Below are 18,645 nucleotides of genomic sequence, written 5' to 3'. Positions count from 1 at the left end.
GTTCAACGTGTTGATTATTGTGGATTAGTTGTAAATGTAGGTTTATCACCGTGATGGCAGCATATTAACCAAAGTAATATTATTATTATTATTAATAAGTAGTTTAGACTGAGCACACAGCGTTAAGGTTGAAATACCCTCCTGTGTGTGTGTGTGTGTGTGTGTGTGTGTGGGGGGGGGGGGCTTTTTTTAATTTAGTGGTGGCGTTCGTGTATGAAGCTAGTGAGCACCTTTCACCATTAGATGGCGCCAAAATCACGTGTCATGTGCTGGACAGCTACAAACAGACGAGGACCAGATTCTAGTGATGCTTTTGTACGGCACACACGCATACACACACACACACACACACACACACACACACACACACACACACACACACACACACACACACACACACACACACACAGAGAGAGAGAGAGAGAGAGAGAGAGAGAGAGAGCAACACACATCTGAGGCGTGGGAACCATCTCCTCACCTGCTAATGCGGGATTACATATAACTAAAAACACAATAGAACAGCTGAGGGAATGTTCTGGTTTCCATTCAGGCTGCTTTGGAGAAACTCTTCAGATCAGCTTTACCTCACTCCACTCCTCGCGTCACGTGGTGCGCCTCTGCCTGGGTGGGTGGGCGTGTCCTGAGCAGTGGGGTTTCATTCATAAATACTTTTAGCTGTAAAGAAAAAAAATCCACCTTAAGCGTTCTCGGGGAGAGCGTGGTGCCGTCGGCTTTGCCCCTCCACCGCTGCATGGACCCGGCCAGTCGAGTAGGTGAGTGCCTTCCCCTTTAAAGTGCTCGTCGGTCGGTCAGAGGCGAGCTGCCTTCGGTGTCACCGGGACCGGGACCGGGACACATCACATTTATTAACCGCCGCGTTCCGTCCATTTTTAAAGTTAACGCTTAATTTCATCGTGTTTTGTGCTCATCACGCAAACCTCCACACGGAAACGGAGACGAGGGTGCTTTATTTGTTCTCATTTCAAACCGGTTATTAACCGTAACGGCCGCATTCCGTTCCTCGTGTTTGTGGCGGTTATCGTGTAAAAGGCTGCGGTGTCTAGTGGAGCATGGCAGGAAGGGGCAGGAAGGGGCAGGAAGGGGCATTGCGGGGACACCCGGGGCTCACCATCTGCTCCGTCCGCCGGTCGATGGAGGCGATCCTCCGGGCTTTGCATCGCCATGGCGGTGAGGCTCCTCAGTGAAGTAGCTGGTCGATCCTCTCAGCTGACTTTTACAGATGTGCTTCCAACAACAGAGGAAACAGACCACCTGTCATCACACTCTGTTAGTGCATTTCACTGAATACATCCACTCCATGTTGGAAGGATTTAAGAACATGTGGATTAAATCTATCAGCTACTGAAACAGCCTTTTTCTGTTAAGTGCATGTGTGAACTGCAGCAGGCATTTATGTAATCAGTCAAACTGAATAATCACCCAATCATTCTGCTGTGCTCATGCAGCAGTGCCATCCCCGCTGCTCCAAGGCCAGCGGGCAAGCCCTGTAGGGGGGGTGGGGTGGTGGTGTGTGTGTGTGGGGGGGGGGGGGCTCCGCTGCTCAGGCTCAGTCAGCTGAGGATGAGGATGCAGCGAGGGAGCTGAGGAGGAGACTCCTGAGCCTGACACACATCCAGAGCTGCTGCTGCTGCTGCTGCCCTCCATCAGGGTAAGAAGCTGGGCTGCCAGAAAGCAGGATGTGGTACAGCACTGAAAAGGGAATGCGTTCTGGTCACAGCCCGATGTGTTTCCTGTAACTCTGTTTTTTTGCACGCTTGGACGGGAGCTGCAGTTGGACGGGTTAGCAGCTAACAGCTCACAGGTCTGCTGAAGTTAGGGTGCTGCAGTGACTGGCAGGCGAGCGAGGAGCTGAGTGCTGCTGGCATGTTGCTGCTACCCCGCTGGTGAGTGTGTGTGTGTGCGTGTGTGTGTGCGTGCGCGTGTGTATGTGTGCGTGTGTGTGTGCGTGCGCATGTGTGTGTGTGTGTGCGTGCGCGTGTGTGTGTGTGCGTGCGTGGGTGTTTGGTGCAGCAGTAGCTGTATAAACGGCTGTGATGTGTAAGAGCAAATGCACAGCAGCAGTGGAACTCAGCTTCTGGAGCCAGTGTTTAGTACAAGCTGGTGTTTCTCTTCTGTGTGTGTGTGAGTGTGTGTGTGTGTGTGTTTGTGTGTGAGTGTGTGTGTGTGTGTGTGTGTGTGTGTGGGTGGGTGGGTGTGTGTGTGTGAGTGTGTGTGTGAGTGTGTGTGTGTGTGTGTTTGTGTGTGAGTGTGTGTGTGTGTGTGTGTGTGTGTGTGGGTGGGTGGGTGTGTGTATGCGTGGGAGGTAGATACCTGGAGACTCTATGGTGCTGATATGGAATTACGGGTGATGATCAGCAGCCGAGATGCTAGCGTTCGTAATCAGGTTTCTCCCTCGTCTTGCAGTCTTTCGTGGCTGTGAGATGCAACAAGACTCCCGCAGCGTCTTTCACCACATCAGGCAACGTGTGAGCAGAGGTCGGCGTCAGTTAGGGACGGCAACGCAATTCAGACAAGTGTTGCTTTGTGTTTACAGCGCAGGGTGTCCTGATTCATCACGAGCAGGACAGATGCAACGCAGCTCTGGTAACAGTCATTTCCTCTGTGTGTGTGTGTGTGTGTGTGTGTGTGTGTGTGTGTGTGTGTTATCTCTTAGGGGGACTCTCTAGTTGGCCTGTACCATGAGCAATGAGTCTACCGTCTGGAACATCCTACCAGAAACCTCCACAGTAAGTCTGCCTTTCACCACCGGCTTACTCTCAAACTTCCTGTGTGTGTGTGTCTGTGTGTGTGTGTGTGTGTGTGTGTGTGTGTGTGTGTGTCTGTGTTGTGTGTGTGTGTGTGTGTGTGTGTGTGTGTGTGTGTGTGTGTGTGTGTGTGTGTGTGTGTGTTGTGTGTCTGTGTTGTGTGTGTGTGTCACCACCAGAACCATACTTTCCCTCATGTTGCCTTCTGGCCGATTGACTGGCTAATAGAGAACATCCTGACCTGGACCTGACATAATTAAATCTCCAATCTAATCTCCGCTTTAATTTCCCCTCGTTGTGAAATTGAAATGTGACGTGGCCGCCTGGCGCTCATTAACACTTGCTGTGCTACGACACACGATTCAGATCCTCGTTCTCATATCCAAGGTTTGCATAACGCCATGGTTCTACTCCACAAAAGAACAAGTGCTGCTGTTGCTCTGGACTCTCCCACTCATCATCTTCTTCGTTCCACTCCCTCTCCTGGAGGCTGCATCTGCACAGAGGAACTCGGAAAAACAAGTTTTGCTATTAAAATTGGTCAAACAAGCAAAAAAATCGAACTAAAATCAAATTAAACAGAAATTGCGTCTTATTAGAATTCTGAAATAAGTCGAGAAAATGGGTGATATAATAATATACTAGTAAATATAGTACTAGTATACTATAGTAAATAAATTCCACATTATTTATACAGCTAGAGGGAATTTGTGTTTATATGTTTGTTCATATGTAATTATTAACGTATTAAGTCTTTTTTTTAGAAATAATTAGATTTAATCGTAATTATTTAGTAATTCACTGATTTTCTATCTTGATAAAGTTTCCACAGTAAAAAGAACCGCTAGCTACGAACGCTGCCGTCTGTTGCTCAAAGGAAAGTGAATGTACAGGATGAATGCTACACAGAATAATATAATATAATGAGTAAAAGACCAGACACATATTCAGAATCAGAAACATATTTATTTTACCAACGAGGAATTTGTGGTGGTGACTAAGGTGCATACTTTGAGGACAATAACAACAAACACCATAAACAAACAGTCACTGTAATATATATAGTGTATAAAGGATATAAACAAACAGAGACATACGTGAGGGATGATTGATGATTGGGTTTAGTATCAGGTTTATTATCTGGTTTTTGTGCGAGCTCGAGTGGTGGATTGAATAAAGTTTGTTCCAGCGAATCAAAGGGGGAGGAAGAGATTTCAAGATGTCCTCCTCCGTTGAAACATCACAACAACCGAAGCTGAGCACCGTCACTGTGGAGCTGTTTGCCTGGTTAACTCCCCGACTGCATCGCAGCTTCCCCACAGCGGAGCTGTAGACAGGTTAATAGTCCCGGCAGCCATTGATTGATTTCACTGTTTAGAGATGACTTGATGCCAAATCAATGCGTTCAGCTGCGGAAGGTGAACCGGCTGCACAGCAAGCTGCTCACATCCAGGCTGCCCTCCATGTGGACGGCTTTTCTCCCATTCTCCTTTTCTTTACAACTTTATTCAAGTAAAATATAACACAAACTATACATGAAACAGAATGTTAGTCAGCCGTACCGTTTTCAGTTGACATCTGAAGGTATACATAATAATACTAATACTATTATTTGGATTGTTATTAAGAGTAATAAGCAACCATCATTCCATCATCTATAACCTCTTGTTCTATTCAGGGTCGTGTGTGGCTGGAAATATATATAAAACATTAACATAAAAAAACTAAAATTTAAATTATTTGGTGACATACATGCAAAAACACCTTAAAAGAACAATTGAATAAATGTGTCTTTTTTAATGTGAAATGTCTGCATAAAAAGGTGAATATTATACTGATGGCATGTCGTCGTACAACATGTGACTCCTGGATCTGAAGAGTAAAACATGTACATATGTAAATGGCCTCATTTATATAGCGTTTTTATCCAAAGCGCTTTACAGTAATGACTGACATTCACCCATTCACTCACACATTCATACACCGACGGCGGAGTCAACCACGCAGGGCGACAGCCAGCTCGTCAGGAGCAATTAGGGTGAGGTGTCTTGCTCAGGGACACCAGGCACTCAGCTAGGAGGAGCCGGGGATCGAACCGGCAATCTTGCGGTTGCCAGCCAACCCGCTCTATCTCCTGAGCTAAACCCCCCTACATGTGAGAAATGTGAAGTAGCACGCCGGGTGTCCGAGTCGAGAGTCTCTTGTTTCTACGTCCCTCGGCTCGGAGAGGCATTAACCATCGCCGGAGAGTTCCAGCTTGTTGATGCTTACGTGGGAAGCTTTTTGCTTTTTAAATGAGTACACTTCATGTCCAAAGACACCTACCTCTCTTCCTGTTGTATCTACTTTACCTTCCCTCGCCGCCCACTCATGAACCTCGGCTGTACCGAGGTGCAGTTATCAGGAAAGGAAGTTAAATATGCAATGAAGTTAAATATGTGTACTAATCATCTGTTTGTATCTCTCAGGAGATCCCATTCCAGGCTGAGGAGCAGCAAGATGGCTACGTGCTCCTCTTGGCGATCCTCTCCATCTTCCTGGTAGGAACGGTGATCCTCATCTCCGTCTTCCTCATCGCCTACCGCCGCTGCCGTCCAGGAGGCCGATGCTGTGCCAGGTGCGATGCAGTTTTTTAAGCCCTTTCCCTCCTCCTCGTACTCTGAAGGGTGTAGCAGCATGAACTCGAACTCCAGGACCTCGTAATGATCCCCAGTAAGGAAGTGACGCGAGCAGAAACAGCTCCGTTTATAACGAGAGCAGTGTAATAATGTGATAACTGAAAGGAGCCTGCTGTTTGTTGTTCTGTTGCTGTGGCACAGAAGGGTTCATTCAGTTCTGTGGTGATTTGGGGTATAGCATGCGTCATAATACATTATATGGCTGGTGCCCCGGTAATTCAATCCATCACAACCACACCAGTCCTGCACGGGTTCAACAACATCAAAAAGATGATGTGCTCCACTAGTTTGGTCTGCAGGTGTCCAGGCGGTGCTTTATGTGTTGCATGACACAAACATCTTACATGCAACTACTATTTAGAGAAGGAGTTACCTTCACAACTAAACTGCTCTCTCAGTTGTGCTTCGAGGGAAACGTAGTTAACGTCAATAATTAAGTAAAAAATGCTACAAGCTACTTTGCTAACCTACTTGGTTACATTAAGGGAACAAACCTACTTGGTGATATTAAGGGAACAAACCTACTTGGTGATATTAAGTGAACAAACCTACTTGGTTACATTAAGGGAACAAACCTACTTGGTGATATTAAGGGAACAAACCTACTTGGTTATATTAAGGGAACAAACCTGCTTAGTGATAATAAGGGAACAAACCTACTTGGTTACATTAAGGGAACAAACCTACTTGGTGATATTAAGGGAACAAGCCTACTTGGTTATATTAAGGGAACAAACCTACTTGGTGATATTAAGGGAACAAACCTACTTGGTGATATTAAGGGAACAAACCTACTTGGTTATATTAAGGGAACAAACCTGCTTAGTGATAATAAGGGAACAAACCTACTTGGTTACATTAAGGGAACAATCCTACTTGGTGATAATAAGGGAACAAACCTACTTGGTTATATTAAGGGAACAAACCTACTTGGTGATATTAAGGGAACAAACCTACTTGGTGATATTAAGGGAACAAACCTACTTGGTTATATTAAGGGAACAAACCTGCTTAGTGATAATAAGGGAACAAACCTACTTGGTTACATTAAGGGAACAAGCCTACTTGGTTATATTAAGGGAACAAACCTGCTTGGTGATAATAAGGGAACAAACCTACTTGGTTACATTAAGGGAACAAACCTACTTGGTGATATTAAGGGAACAAGCCTACTTGGTTACATTAAGGGAACAAACCTACTTGGTGATATTAAGGGAACAAGCCTACTTGGTGATATTAAGGGAACAAACCTACTTGGTTACATTAAGGGAACAAACCTACTTGGTGATAATAAGGGAACAAACCTACTTGGTGATATTAAGGGAACAAACCTACTTGGTTATATTAAGGGAACAAACCTGCTTAGTGATATTAAGGGAACAAACCTACTTGGTGATATTAAGGGAACAAGCCTACTTGGTTACATTAAGGGAACAAACCTACTTGGTGATATTAAGGGAACAAGCCTACTTGGTTATATTAAGGGAACAAACCTACTTGGTTACATTAAGGGAACAAACCTATTTGGTGATATTAAGGGAACAAACCTACTTGGTGATATTAAGGGAACAAACCTACTTGGTGATAATAAGGGAACAAACCTACTTGGTGATATTAAGGGAACCAACCTACTTGGTTATATTAAGGGAACAAGCCTACTTGGTTATATTAAGGGGAAAAAACCTATTTGGTGATATTAAGGGAACAAACCTACTTGGTTATATTAAGGGAACAAACCTACTTACCAGGAATTATGTTTCCCTTGAAAAACAGAATTCACAGTTCAGTTTGGTTATAGGAGAAAGTAGTTCTTGGTAAACCGGGCCGGTACACTCGTATAATGGATGAGACCCATTCGGCTGCTAAATGAAGCTACTTAACGACTTCCTGTGGAATCATCCAGTCGGCTCCACTCAGCGAATCCCCAAACCCGTCTTCAGCATGATTCCATTACCAACGCAGTGATCCATTAAACAAATCAATGCATCTGAATGTGAATCGCAGCAGGTGTTAGACAACATGATGTAACCCGATGGAGACTCACGTTAAAGCGGACGAGGCGGCGCTCATGCAACATGTCAGCTGTTCTGAGTGTTGGGGCCCCCTGTGGGCCGTTACGGGAACACCACGCTGGAAAACACATTCACTATTCATGCTCATCTATCTGTGATCGCATCTGTGTTTATTCAGCGGTAACATGGCGACCCCTCCAGACGCTTCGTCCCTCTCCACGACCGCACGCATCATCAAGTACACTGAATATATAGGAGGGGGGGGGGACTCGTACAAATGATGAGTGTAATGAGGTTTCATAGCAGCCATCGCCAGTGATTAATCTAGCATCTCAAGTCAACACAGCACACACACACACACACACACACAGTATGAGGAAGCCACAGAGGAAATGAAAGACGAGAAGAAGCACAGATCTGGGTGGACGGAGAAATCCCTCAAGTCGGTTCACACCCAACACACACACACACACACACACCCAACACACACACACACGTAACTCATAGCTCTGCACAAAGAAATCAGACAGGGAGAGAAATGTCTGGGAGGAGCTTTCGGTTTCTCTTCCTCCCTCCTCGTACGATCTGAGCCCGGGATGGAAGAGGGATGTTTGGAGCATCAACAGCTGCGTGAGACACTGAAAAACACTGAATATGCTAACAAGCTGCATCACCCTAAACAATGCCACCTTTATTACGTCTTTCTCTCCGTGCCCCTTTACAGATGAGTGGAAATTCAATAAAGCACCGTGCTTTATCAATTCAAGAGGGTTATCAAGGTAGTGGCAGTGATTTGGCCCTGGTTGACGCCAGGCAGGCGTTGGAACACACACCATGGTGAACATTCAGGCCAGACAGCCGCCCATACAGAGGGGTAATCCTGACACAGCATTGATCTGTTTCTTTGTGCCCCCCCAGAGCCAGCGATGACCCCGAGAAAACCAACACCACCTACGTGGAGGAGTCCCAGCCCACCCATGGTAAGAGCAAACATGGACATGAGGAGGACCCGGAGGGAGGGAGGAGTAATGGAGACGGGCAGGAGGGGAAACGGGATGTTTTTATCACGTCAGCACAAAAACGTATAACGTCTATTCCATTAAAATATTGTGATCTCGACCCAATTCATTTAAGAAGCTCGCGACCATCCTGGAAGACATTCTGACGTTTTGGGGACCAGTGAATGTCTCGGATGGAAAAGTGATTTATTAAAAGAAAGCATCGGTTTGGCACCAGACTTGCTTTTGTAAGCCTTTTTTCAGTTCTTCAGTCAGCAGTTTGCCATATTACCTCCTCCTCCTCTGAACAGCAGATGCTTCACGTCGCTGAGAGTCAGATAGACGGGGATGTAGGCTGACTGGGACGGACTTTTAAACCCGATTTCAGGGTGTTCTATGTCTTTGTTACACAGCTTGGAGATTGGGAGTCCCTGTGTGTTGACAGGACACAACCAGGGCACCAGCATCAGACTTTAAGTCCAGCTTTAGTAATCCTACGATATGTTGGATTAATCATTACTTGCTTTGTGGACCAAAGTTCACATACAGGACGCGAGAAAACAAAGAGTCTTAGAGACGATTACTTTTTAAACCCGCTTAAATCATTGGTTAACTCTACATCGTCTATAAAATCTACTAACTAGCTTATTAAAATGAAGAAACATTGAATTTAAACCTCCCTTTAAATGCCTGTCTAGACTCTAAACCAAGATTCAGTTTAATTCTGTTAATCTCTGTCTTTAAATGGATGCGTTTTAATTTGAGTAAGTAAGTATCGATGAAACTCCATTTCATTTTGGTTTAAACTTTACTGAATAATGAGTGAGGAGCCAGTCGGCTTCATCCTCTGGGGACCCTGAATGTGAGTCCAGCATGACTGAGCCTTCTCCGTGACCATGAGCCCCCGCTCTCCCTTCGCCCGTCTCTCTTCCTAACCCTTCCTCTCGTGTCTCCGGTAGAAATCACCATCAGGGTGGACGAGTCCGACTGCCTGTCGATGGCCAGCTCTCACGACCAGGAGACCGAGCGCTTCCTGTCCACGTGCACCCAGGGACGCCGCGTCTCCTTCAACGAGGCGGCGCTCTTCGACCACAGCAAGAAGACGCAGGAGAAGGGCCGCAGGTTCGAGAGCCGAAGCATTCACACGTTTAACTGTGTCCGTTTCTGTCCGTTAGGGTTGAGAATGCATTCAGAAAGCAGAGCGTCTGCTGTGGACACAAAGAGCTCTCACCCCGCCTCATTATTTCCCGCTGCCCTACTTTTCTCTTAAAGCCCGGAGCCTGATGTGCAAATACTTCAAAAGGAATTATTCTGTGGGGCTAAATGTGAATCCAGTAGCTGTGATGGGTCTGAAGTCAGATCCTTCCCCCTTGGCTGTTTTGCTTCTTGTGCAAGGATAAGCTCCATGATTCATATTTTATCTATGCGTCTTCATCTTTAGAGGGTTTTAGAGCTTTTTAATTAAAGGTTGCCATATTGTAGAAAAGTGAGATTTCATGTCCTTTTTTAGTATGAAGTGGGTTAGGGGTTAAATACTGTGAAAGTATCAATCCACAGGGAATAGGTCACATGGTGCGTACTCGCCATTACGTGAGGTTGTGAGGTCACAACGGTGCGTGTAGTTGCCACGCCCAGTGAGTCCGCGGCTGCAGCGCAGATTCAGAAGACCCTGACCAATCAGAGCAGGCTAGGCTTAACGAGATGACGTGTTTATAAAGTGTTTATAAGCATGTATGAACCATGAATGTGAGCGTGATAACTCCATCTGCAGGTACACGCTGACCGAGGGCGACTTCCACCACCTGAAGAACGCCCGGCTCACACACCTCCACCTCCCTCCCCCGGCCCTCAAGATCGTCACCATCCACGAGTGCGACTCGGCCGAGAACAGCGTCGCCATGACGACGCGGCCCGTCACCAAGTCGGCGCTCTCCATCTTCCAGGTGACGGCCGTTAACCCCTCGTTAGTCCCGACCCGTCGTGTCCTTTTCAGTCAATCGCATGGGTCAGGGATTGATTTCCCATTCAGATGATCAATCACTGGAACGAGACAGGATATTCATTTATAGATGGTACCTGAACACGGAAGTTGTACTGCTTTCAATAGCAGAGGTTTGGATAATGTGTGTGTGTGTGTGTGTGTGTGTGTGTGTGTGTAGCCGTTGCTCTGTCCACTGCCACAGACGGCGTTGACCGTGGGTGTGAATCCCAGCGGTGCGCTCCCTGGAGACGCTCTGAACTCCGTGGTGGACGCCGGCAGGAACGCCGTCGCTCTCAGCAGCAAACAGCCGACTTCCAGCTCCGTGAGTTTCAAATACGTTTCACGATTCTGATGAATAAGTTCCAGAGTTTGGCCCGCCACACAGTGATTCTCTTATTATCTCCTATTTATTTTAATTTGGGTAAGCAAGCATCTCCATATTTACTCTGTTTAATTTTGCTTTGACGTCGGATTGACTGAACGGAGGATTAGTTTTTAATTGTGCAACAGAGATCTGGATTTGCTGAAACTTAACTTAAAAGTGGATTAATTCTGGTTGGTGCAACGTAGCCGAAGAATCTCCGTGCTTGTAGTTGCAGTGGTGCTCTGAATGAAATGTCACGATGCTAACATGCTAAACGTTAGCAGGAATGATGGCCACCATGTTCTCCCTCTTAGTTTAAGGGGGATTTTTAAGTGCAGTTTGTGGGCGTTTGGTTGGTTGCTATATTTGACAAATGGATCCTTTTTGGATATTTCACTGAATGAGGGAGAATCATCAGGCTCCATCATCTGGGGACCATGAATCCCTTCGCCCGTCTGTCTTCCTGTCGGTCTCTTTCCTCCAGAAGAGCCGACTGGAGTTAATATTGATAACTGTTATGATGAATCAGGGCCTGAGTTTCGCCACAGTGATCACATATCTCTGTGAGTGTGCATGCAAACGACCCGTAAGAGCTCATGTTCTGGAAAAGTAATGCAGCATGTCGGAAGTGTGCTGAGTTAATCATTTGCAGAGTGATGAATATCTTACGACAGTCACATCACAGAGCAGCCAGCGAACCAGTGATTCATCCGGACATTAGAGGCTCAGAGCCTGAGGGAGGAGTGATGGCTGATGGGTAAACAGGGGAAGCCCCGTGTGGAACATCACTGTGGCAGCAGCGCCCGTCTTCATGACCACGTTTCCCCCCCAGGCCGAGCTGATGGCCGCCGGGCCCCGGGGCAGAGGCAGCAGTGTCAGCGTGGGAGAAGGAGCCCCGCATGCCTGCGGCGTCGCAGGCAGCCAGGGGCCCGTGCTGCAGTTCTTCACCAAGCTGCGGCGCCACGCCAGTCTGGAGGGGGCCAGCCCCTACTTCAAGATCAAGAAGTGGAAGCTGGACAGCAGCCAGAGAGCCTCCAGCCTGGACACCAGAGGTAACGGAGCCCTGAGCTTCTAGAAATAATCGGTGCCGATGGAGCAGCAGGGCAGCAGCTCTTAGATGGATTAGATGTATTTTCTGTATTTATGTGATTTGTATTTGTGGCGCCGCTCTCTGGTGGTGAACAGACCCCGGGGAAGCAGGGGGCTGTGGACAGACTCTGAAACACACACGGACCAGACAGATGGCTCGCTGACGTAGAGTTTGGTCTTCCAAGTCAGTTTGGGCCCTGAGTAAATCCTCCCTGCCGATCCCCCCCCCCCTTCTTCCACACGCACACACACACACACACACACACACACACACACGGTGGATGGGCAACCTGCCGATGCACGCTGAACAAAAACAAAAAGCTGAAGAAATTCTCCACACAAAATAGAATGACTTTAAATCCTTTTATTTATCTATATTTTCATATCAATCTACTGCTCCACACTCCAATCCAGTAGGTGGCGGTAGTGCACCTGTAAACTGGTTTGGAAGAAGAAGAGGTGGCGAGTGGGAGTGGCCCAGACAGGTCAGGGGTCAAGCTACGTGAAAAATCACTCGTGCCAAAAAAAATTAACAAAATATTGATTTTTTTCCCACCAATGCAACTGATGGCAGTTAATTAGCAAGTTAACGCGTGGCTAGCAGCAGCAGCAGTCCGGCTAGCAGCAGCAGCAGCAGTCCGGCTAGCAGCAGCAGTCCGGCTAGCAGCAGCAGCAGTCCGGCTAGCAGCAGCAGCAGTCCGGCTAGCAGCAGCAGCAGTCCGGCTAGCAGCAGCAGCAGTCCGGCTAGCGGCCCGGCGCGTGTCACAGTGATGCTAGCAGCCCAACAGATCATATAAAGGGACGTTATCTCCGTCTGTTTGGTGGCCCGTTGGTCCCAAGTAATAACCCTCACGTTAAACAGAAATAAGCAAGCATATCCATTCACATCATTCTAAGACGGTGCCATGGTGTGTGTTATGTTTTATGAGTTGGTGGTAGTCCTCCTGGCACCTATGTGTGTTATTTTATTATGAAAGCCGTGCAGCGCTTGCTGCTGGGGCCATAATCTCACGTGAGCCTGATATTTAGAATTATAACGCCCCTCTGAAACCTGGACATTGAAGCGTTCTCCTGAATAAAGTGTCACCTCGCTCCCGCCTGCTGTTACACAACCTGTTTGTTTCTGCGAGCCAGGCTCTCCGAAGAGGAGGCAGTTCCAGCGGCAGCGCGCCGCCAGCGAGAGCATGGACCAGGACGACCACGAGGAGCACCACGTCGACCTCATCCAGTACATCGCCCGCACCCAGGACATCACCTTCTGCCCCGGCCGCCCGACCACACGCCTCCTCTCGCCTCCTTCCACACCTCCCCCCTCCCTCGGCAGGTATCTTTAATTCCCTTGCCATTCATCCTGTTCACGGCTTTGCTGCCTTGCGCTCATTTCTTTTAGGGAAGCTAGCAAACATGCGGTGATGACACACGGTAAGATACGAGTCCCGATTCTTCACCACTTTGCCTGAACATGAAAGTGTGCTTTTACATAAACTCAAAGTGGTTGTTTTAACATGTCAGCAGGGATTACAGTTAATGTCAGTGTCAAGAAAAGTGAAAGTATAGAAAATGACTTCCTGTCTGTTTTCTGCCATCACGTCTGATTGGATAAAAACACAACCTGCTGCGTAACTACTGTGTAAATCCTGTCTAACCACAGGCTGATTTGTATGTAATGACATCCCTGTAAACAAGAACCACTTTCACCATTTGCAGCCAGATGTAGGGGATTTCCCAGAGTGCACTTTTTTTTGTGGAGAATCGGGACGCAGGGTTTATTCTGGCATAGGAAATCATTCCATCGCTGACATGCTCTGACAACGTCATGATAAGGGCTCAAGGATCACTGCGATTTCTGTTCTTTTAAGTTGGTCGTCATAGCAACGCCGATTCTGTCTCGATGACAACAAAAACAACCAACCGCCCCGTAGTCATTTTCCTTCACGGAAGATTCGATTAAACACAAATCTGTATTTCCTGTTTGTTTGATGATCCTCACGCTCATTCATGGTTTACTGCGACCGATATCGCTCTTCTGGTTCTTACAGTACGGGTTTTTAATTTTTTTAATTTGCTGCAACCAAGATGAAAGCAGAGGATTTGTTTTTCAAGCACGGCATGGCATCAGTATTCAGCTGAGTTCAGCCTGAGGACATGCCACAGCAGCCATCGCAAGTCATGAAACCATCGTGTGCACTGTGAACGCAGCCATGTGTCACATTCAGTGTCATGCAGCCAAATGCTCTGACAACGACGCTTGTTATTTGCATGTCTGTGTGTTTCCCCCCCCCCCGTCCTTCTCTCCTTACGATTGTCATTTTATCTCGTCTCTCCACACCTGTGTGACGCTACAGGCTAGAGGTCGAGGTGATGGTGGAGCCGCGCTGCAGCCGCGGAGGGCCGGGGGTGATCGGCCTGTCCCCCGACCCCCAAGACGAAGCACCGTCCCTGGCAAGGAGGGAAGGCGCGGACCCTTTGGACCCCCTAGACCCCCAGGACCCACAATCACTTTACAAAGACATCTGGTCCCTACGCGCCACCCTGGAACAATACGCCGCCTCCGACCAGGGCAGCAGCAACGACAGGATCTCCGTCTGCAGTGATGCCGAGAGCGTCTGTTCGCTGGGCGGGCGCACAGAGACCGAACGAGGAGGGCTGCCCAGCTACCCGTCCCAGGACATCGGGGACGAGGCCGACGGTGGAGAGGACGACAAGGACGCTTCCATGTGTGTGGATGAGAGGTTTGGGGCGAAGCAGGGGAGGAGGAGGAAACAGGAGAGCACAGAATCGGAGCGAGGGGGCAGCGACGGCGACACGGGGAATCGTAAACTGCTGCAGATGGACAGCGGATACGCGTCGATAGAGGCTCCGTCTCGCGGCCCAGAAGAACTGCGGCTGTTTGGCAGCGGCAGCCCCAAGGACAGAACGGCCCACGAAAAGAGACACCACTTCACCCACGAGGGCCGGACCGGCACCATCGGGGAGAGCTTTGAGTCTCATCTCTTCGAGGAGGAGCCGGAGGATGAGTTGTTGTTGGGTGCCAGTGGAGGCGTTTCCATAGAAACAGGTGCTAGTTCACTGAGCTGGTTACCGTACGGTCAGATGCTCACACCTCGAGAGGCGGCACAGCCTCCGCCTCATCCGCCAACTCTGCACCGGCGAGACTACAGCATCGACGAGAAGACGGACGCCCTCTTCCACGAGTTCCTCCGCCACGACCCCCAGTTTGACCAGCAGGAGTCGCCGCTGAGGAAGCACCGGTCCCGAATCCATCTCCGCAAGCAGTGGCAGCGCCACAAGCAGTGGAGCGACCCGGGCGTGAGACACTTCCAGTCCTCTTTTGACAGACACCGGACCCCTCTACGGAGGGGGGACAGCGTGAACTACCCGCTGGACACGAGCTACCACAGCACGCTCCCCCGCATCGTCAGCGCCCCCGACGAGGAGGCCAGCGACGGGGCCGGCAGCGCCCCCGACACCCCGAAGGTCCAGCCTACGACCGCGGAGAGCAAGGGCAGGGAGCAGGGTGTCACTATCGGAGACACCGAGGGCCGCACCTCCTCTCCACCGCCACCTCCTCATCCCTCAGAGAAAGACGGAGGCCTGGGTGAGCCCCGCGACCCTCAGGAGGAAGGCAAACATCACGGACTCCCTCCCGAGGCCCCGGGCGAGCGCTCGCCCCCTCAGCCGCACGGCCCGCCGGGCTACGGCTCGCTGGGCTACGGCTCGCCGGGCTACGGCCCGCAGACCATCACGGCGGAGCTCACGGACAAACTGACTGCTAACCTGGACGAGAGGCTGTACGCGGGCCTTCGCAGGACCAGGGACACGGCCGCTGAGTGTGTGACGGTGGCGGCCACGCACGCCTCTCCGGACCACAGCCCAGTGTAGCAGGGCTCCAGCCGTCCTCCTCATCCTCACTCCTGCTGATACACACCTTCTTTTCCTTTCCGTTCCACCGCCTCGGTTTGGTCGTCTCCGTGTCCAGCTTGAATGGAAAGTGTGCTCTGAATCATCTCACGTAACGCTGATGCTCCGGATAAGCAGCCGGTCTCTCCTCACGTTCATGTTGCCGTGCTACACGTTGCATTGATGAAGACGGTTTCAAATGCAAAACACTGGACGAATAATTCATAGGTTGTTTCCGTGTCTGTAGTGTGTCTCTGCTCTCCAGTATGAATGAGGGCCGATGCCGCCTCGGTACTGGTCCATCCACTGTGAAACCAGGTGCTATTAGATGAGCAGAGCGCTACAGATCCGGACACAGCAGCTGGTCCTTTTATCATTATTTATGTGAACCGATTTTAATTATTTAATGTGAGGCTTACATAAAGGGCCAGTTCACCCCCCAAAATCAAAGCTACGTTAGTTTCCTGTGGGAGCTGCTGGAGTTTATAGCTAACTGATGCTAGCTCAGCGGGCTAACCTTACAGCTCAACCCAGGAGGACGCTTGATGTTAACGTCTCGCGCTGTCACAAGTTTCCTGACAATGAGTAGAAACGTGCTAACTCCTGTGCCGTGATATGGTTGGTGGGTTTAAATAGTTCCTGGAAAGGAAGCAGCGTAAACCCATTATATATATATATTATCTATTATATCAGAGAGAAGGGAGACGATACCTCCGACACTCGACAAGTCAACGCACCAAAACAGTCGTAAATAGCACTTCAGATCGGTAGCTTTGGTTTTGGGGTGAACTGGCCCTTTAGCTGTTCACGCTGGTTGTTTAGATGAGTAGTTCCCAACCTGCCGGCCCCAGAAGAGAACATTAAAGTCATCTGTGTTTCTGTCACACACACTTATGTTTTGTTTGGGTTTCCAAGCAATCGGTGTTTCAGGTCGAGCACGATGAAAAATGCCTTTTAACCCTTTTGGATCACATCCCGGTCATATTGCTCACATATTTAACTTCATACGCCGGAGAAGCAAATCGTATTTCTTCGTATTTTTTTAACTGAAATGTTGTTTTTGTTAACATCGCTAATACCAACGAATAATATCATGACATCCATCAAGCGATCTGAGAAGGTCGTGAGCATTCTTAACCCCGCCTACAAAGCTCTGATTGGTGGATTGTCTCTGCATTAGTGGGCGACGGCCCTGAAGTCGTTTCACACAGGACGCGATATGAGAACAAACGTGTTGCTATTGTTGGTATGAGCTGCAACTTGTTCTCATTAGATTTCTGGGATTCACCAACGTTTTCTTGTTTTGCTCTGAGCACTCTGACCGCCAAACAAAAAAAATGCATGAATATCGTATCATCATTTATATTATTATATCGTTTAGAGCGATTATAAAGATCGGATTGCTAAATTTGTGGGCTAAAGAAATGGTATTAGTCCATTGATCCTAATTAAGACTATAAAACAACCGTATAATGATTATAATGATATTGTGGGCATTCGGCTTCTGAATGGTTTTCATACTCGATGCTTTTTGTTTTCCCTCTAACACCAGAACTCCCTGTGTTTATCACGTTTAGTCAGTTTGTGTTGCTGTAGTTCACCCTTATAGTGTTCAGGAGCTTTTACCTGAGACTATAGACAATAGCAGAGAAATGAAGGGGGATGTGCTACAGAAATTAGTATTTAGTAGGTCCGATTATTTCTGAAAATAAGCTCTGTGGCAAAAAGAAAAGGCTGTTTCTGAGCTGCAAGATAATCGTCATAAAGCTTGAATGCAATCAGCAGAAATAAAACGCTAACATGGATACAGGTACTCAACGAGGCTGTGAAGGCATGTTTTCTAGTCCGACTTTGAGAAATGTAAAAGCTTCGTAATTATGTCGTAGAACAATACGTTAAAATCTCAGCCATTGAACCAAAAAGCCGTTAAAAATGGGGCTGAAATGCAAACTGATTTCCAGGTTTAGGACTCGTTGTTTCTGGACTTTAAGGGGCCACAAAGGTTGGGAGCCGCTGGTTTAGATGGCCGGGCGTGACTTAGAAAGCTAGCGAAGGCCGGATGGGTTAACGTCCTCATTCAGTGTCTGACTCCTGCTGTTTTCTTGTTTTTGACTGAAAATGCTTCTCAGCCACATCACGTGGTGATTCTCCTTTTCTTAGTTCCTTTATTGAGTTGTAATCTATTTTTGTACGTCCGCGTCGCTTGAATGACGAGTGTGGCAGGTTTGAAGAGGACTGAGAATCTGGTCTGAGGACTAGGATCTGAGGATCAGTTCGGAGAAGTAATCTCCATCAACGACCAGTCCTTGTCCTCGGAGCTCCAACGGGAGGACGAGCAAGTTCACAGCCATGAGGTCGCAGTGGCATTAAAGATGGCTGACCACAGACATTTGGTGTTTATTGAATTTCTAAGAAAGGCATGCTTTTCTTGTGCATGGGGCTCAGAGAACAGGCTTTATTTGTCCGCATCTGACATTCTTGTTTTCCTCTTCACCTCCTGAGAAAGATGACGAGTGCACTAGATGCCTCCCTAGGGGGGGAGGGTGTTTGGGGGGGGCTTCACTTCCTGTCGGCTTATAAGACCAGAGCGAACAAAGACGTTGTTTGTCCGCTTGATTGTTTTCCCTTTTATTTGGCTTCCTCTGTCCGATTAAAACAAAGCCATTCAAAGGAGACAGCAGATTATGTCCCGTGGTGGAAGAAACGCAGGAATGAGGGCCAGATCTCTGCTTGGACGCGGCGGCGGCGGCGTCAGCAGGTTGATGGTAACCCAGTCACGATCGTCCTCCGAGGGCTGCTGGGCTTTTCCGTCTCCCACGTGTGGCGAGGGGAGCCGCTGCAGAGACGCTGTTGAATAC

At 48.4% G+C, this 18,645-nt stretch overlaps 1 protein-coding gene across 5 annotated transcripts; it reads left to right on the top strand.

Moving 5' to 3' along the window:
* Window positions 1-481: 481 nt before the first annotated feature.
* Window positions 482-16,393, top strand: cbarpb (CACN subunit beta associated regulatory protein b). Of its 5 annotated transcripts, none has more exons than XM_084011632.1 (10): window positions 482-769; window positions 2,675-2,747; window positions 5,234-5,382; window positions 8,374-8,435; window positions 9,413-9,575; window positions 10,225-10,396; window positions 10,613-10,756; window positions 11,631-11,850; window positions 13,022-13,211; window positions 14,233-16,393. In XM_084011632.1, the coding sequence occupies exons 2-10, from the start codon at window positions 2,700-2,702 to the stop codon at window positions 15,767-15,769; spliced, it is 2,685 nt and encodes an 894-aa protein (XP_083867758.1). In that variant the 5' UTR covers window positions 482-769; window positions 2,675-2,699; the 3' UTR covers window positions 15,770-16,393. The 5 variants fall into 5 exon arrangements, with proteins under 5 accessions (XP_083867758.1, XP_083867755.1, XP_083867759.1 ...); XM_084011629.1 differs by having other exon boundaries at window positions 483-773; XM_084011633.1 differs by lacking the exon at window positions 482-769 and adding an exon at window positions 1,610-1,669.
* Window positions 16,394-18,645: the final 2,252 nt, after the last annotated feature.

Source organism: Eutrigla gurnardus (genome assembly GCF_963514095.1).
Source record: "Eutrigla gurnardus genome assembly, chromosome: 6".
Lineage (NCBI taxonomy): Eukaryota > Metazoa > Chordata > Actinopteri > Perciformes > Triglidae > Eutrigla > Eutrigla gurnardus.
The sequence above is the reverse complement of the archived record's forward strand: the minus strand, read 5'-3'. Positions and strand labels throughout refer to the sequence as shown.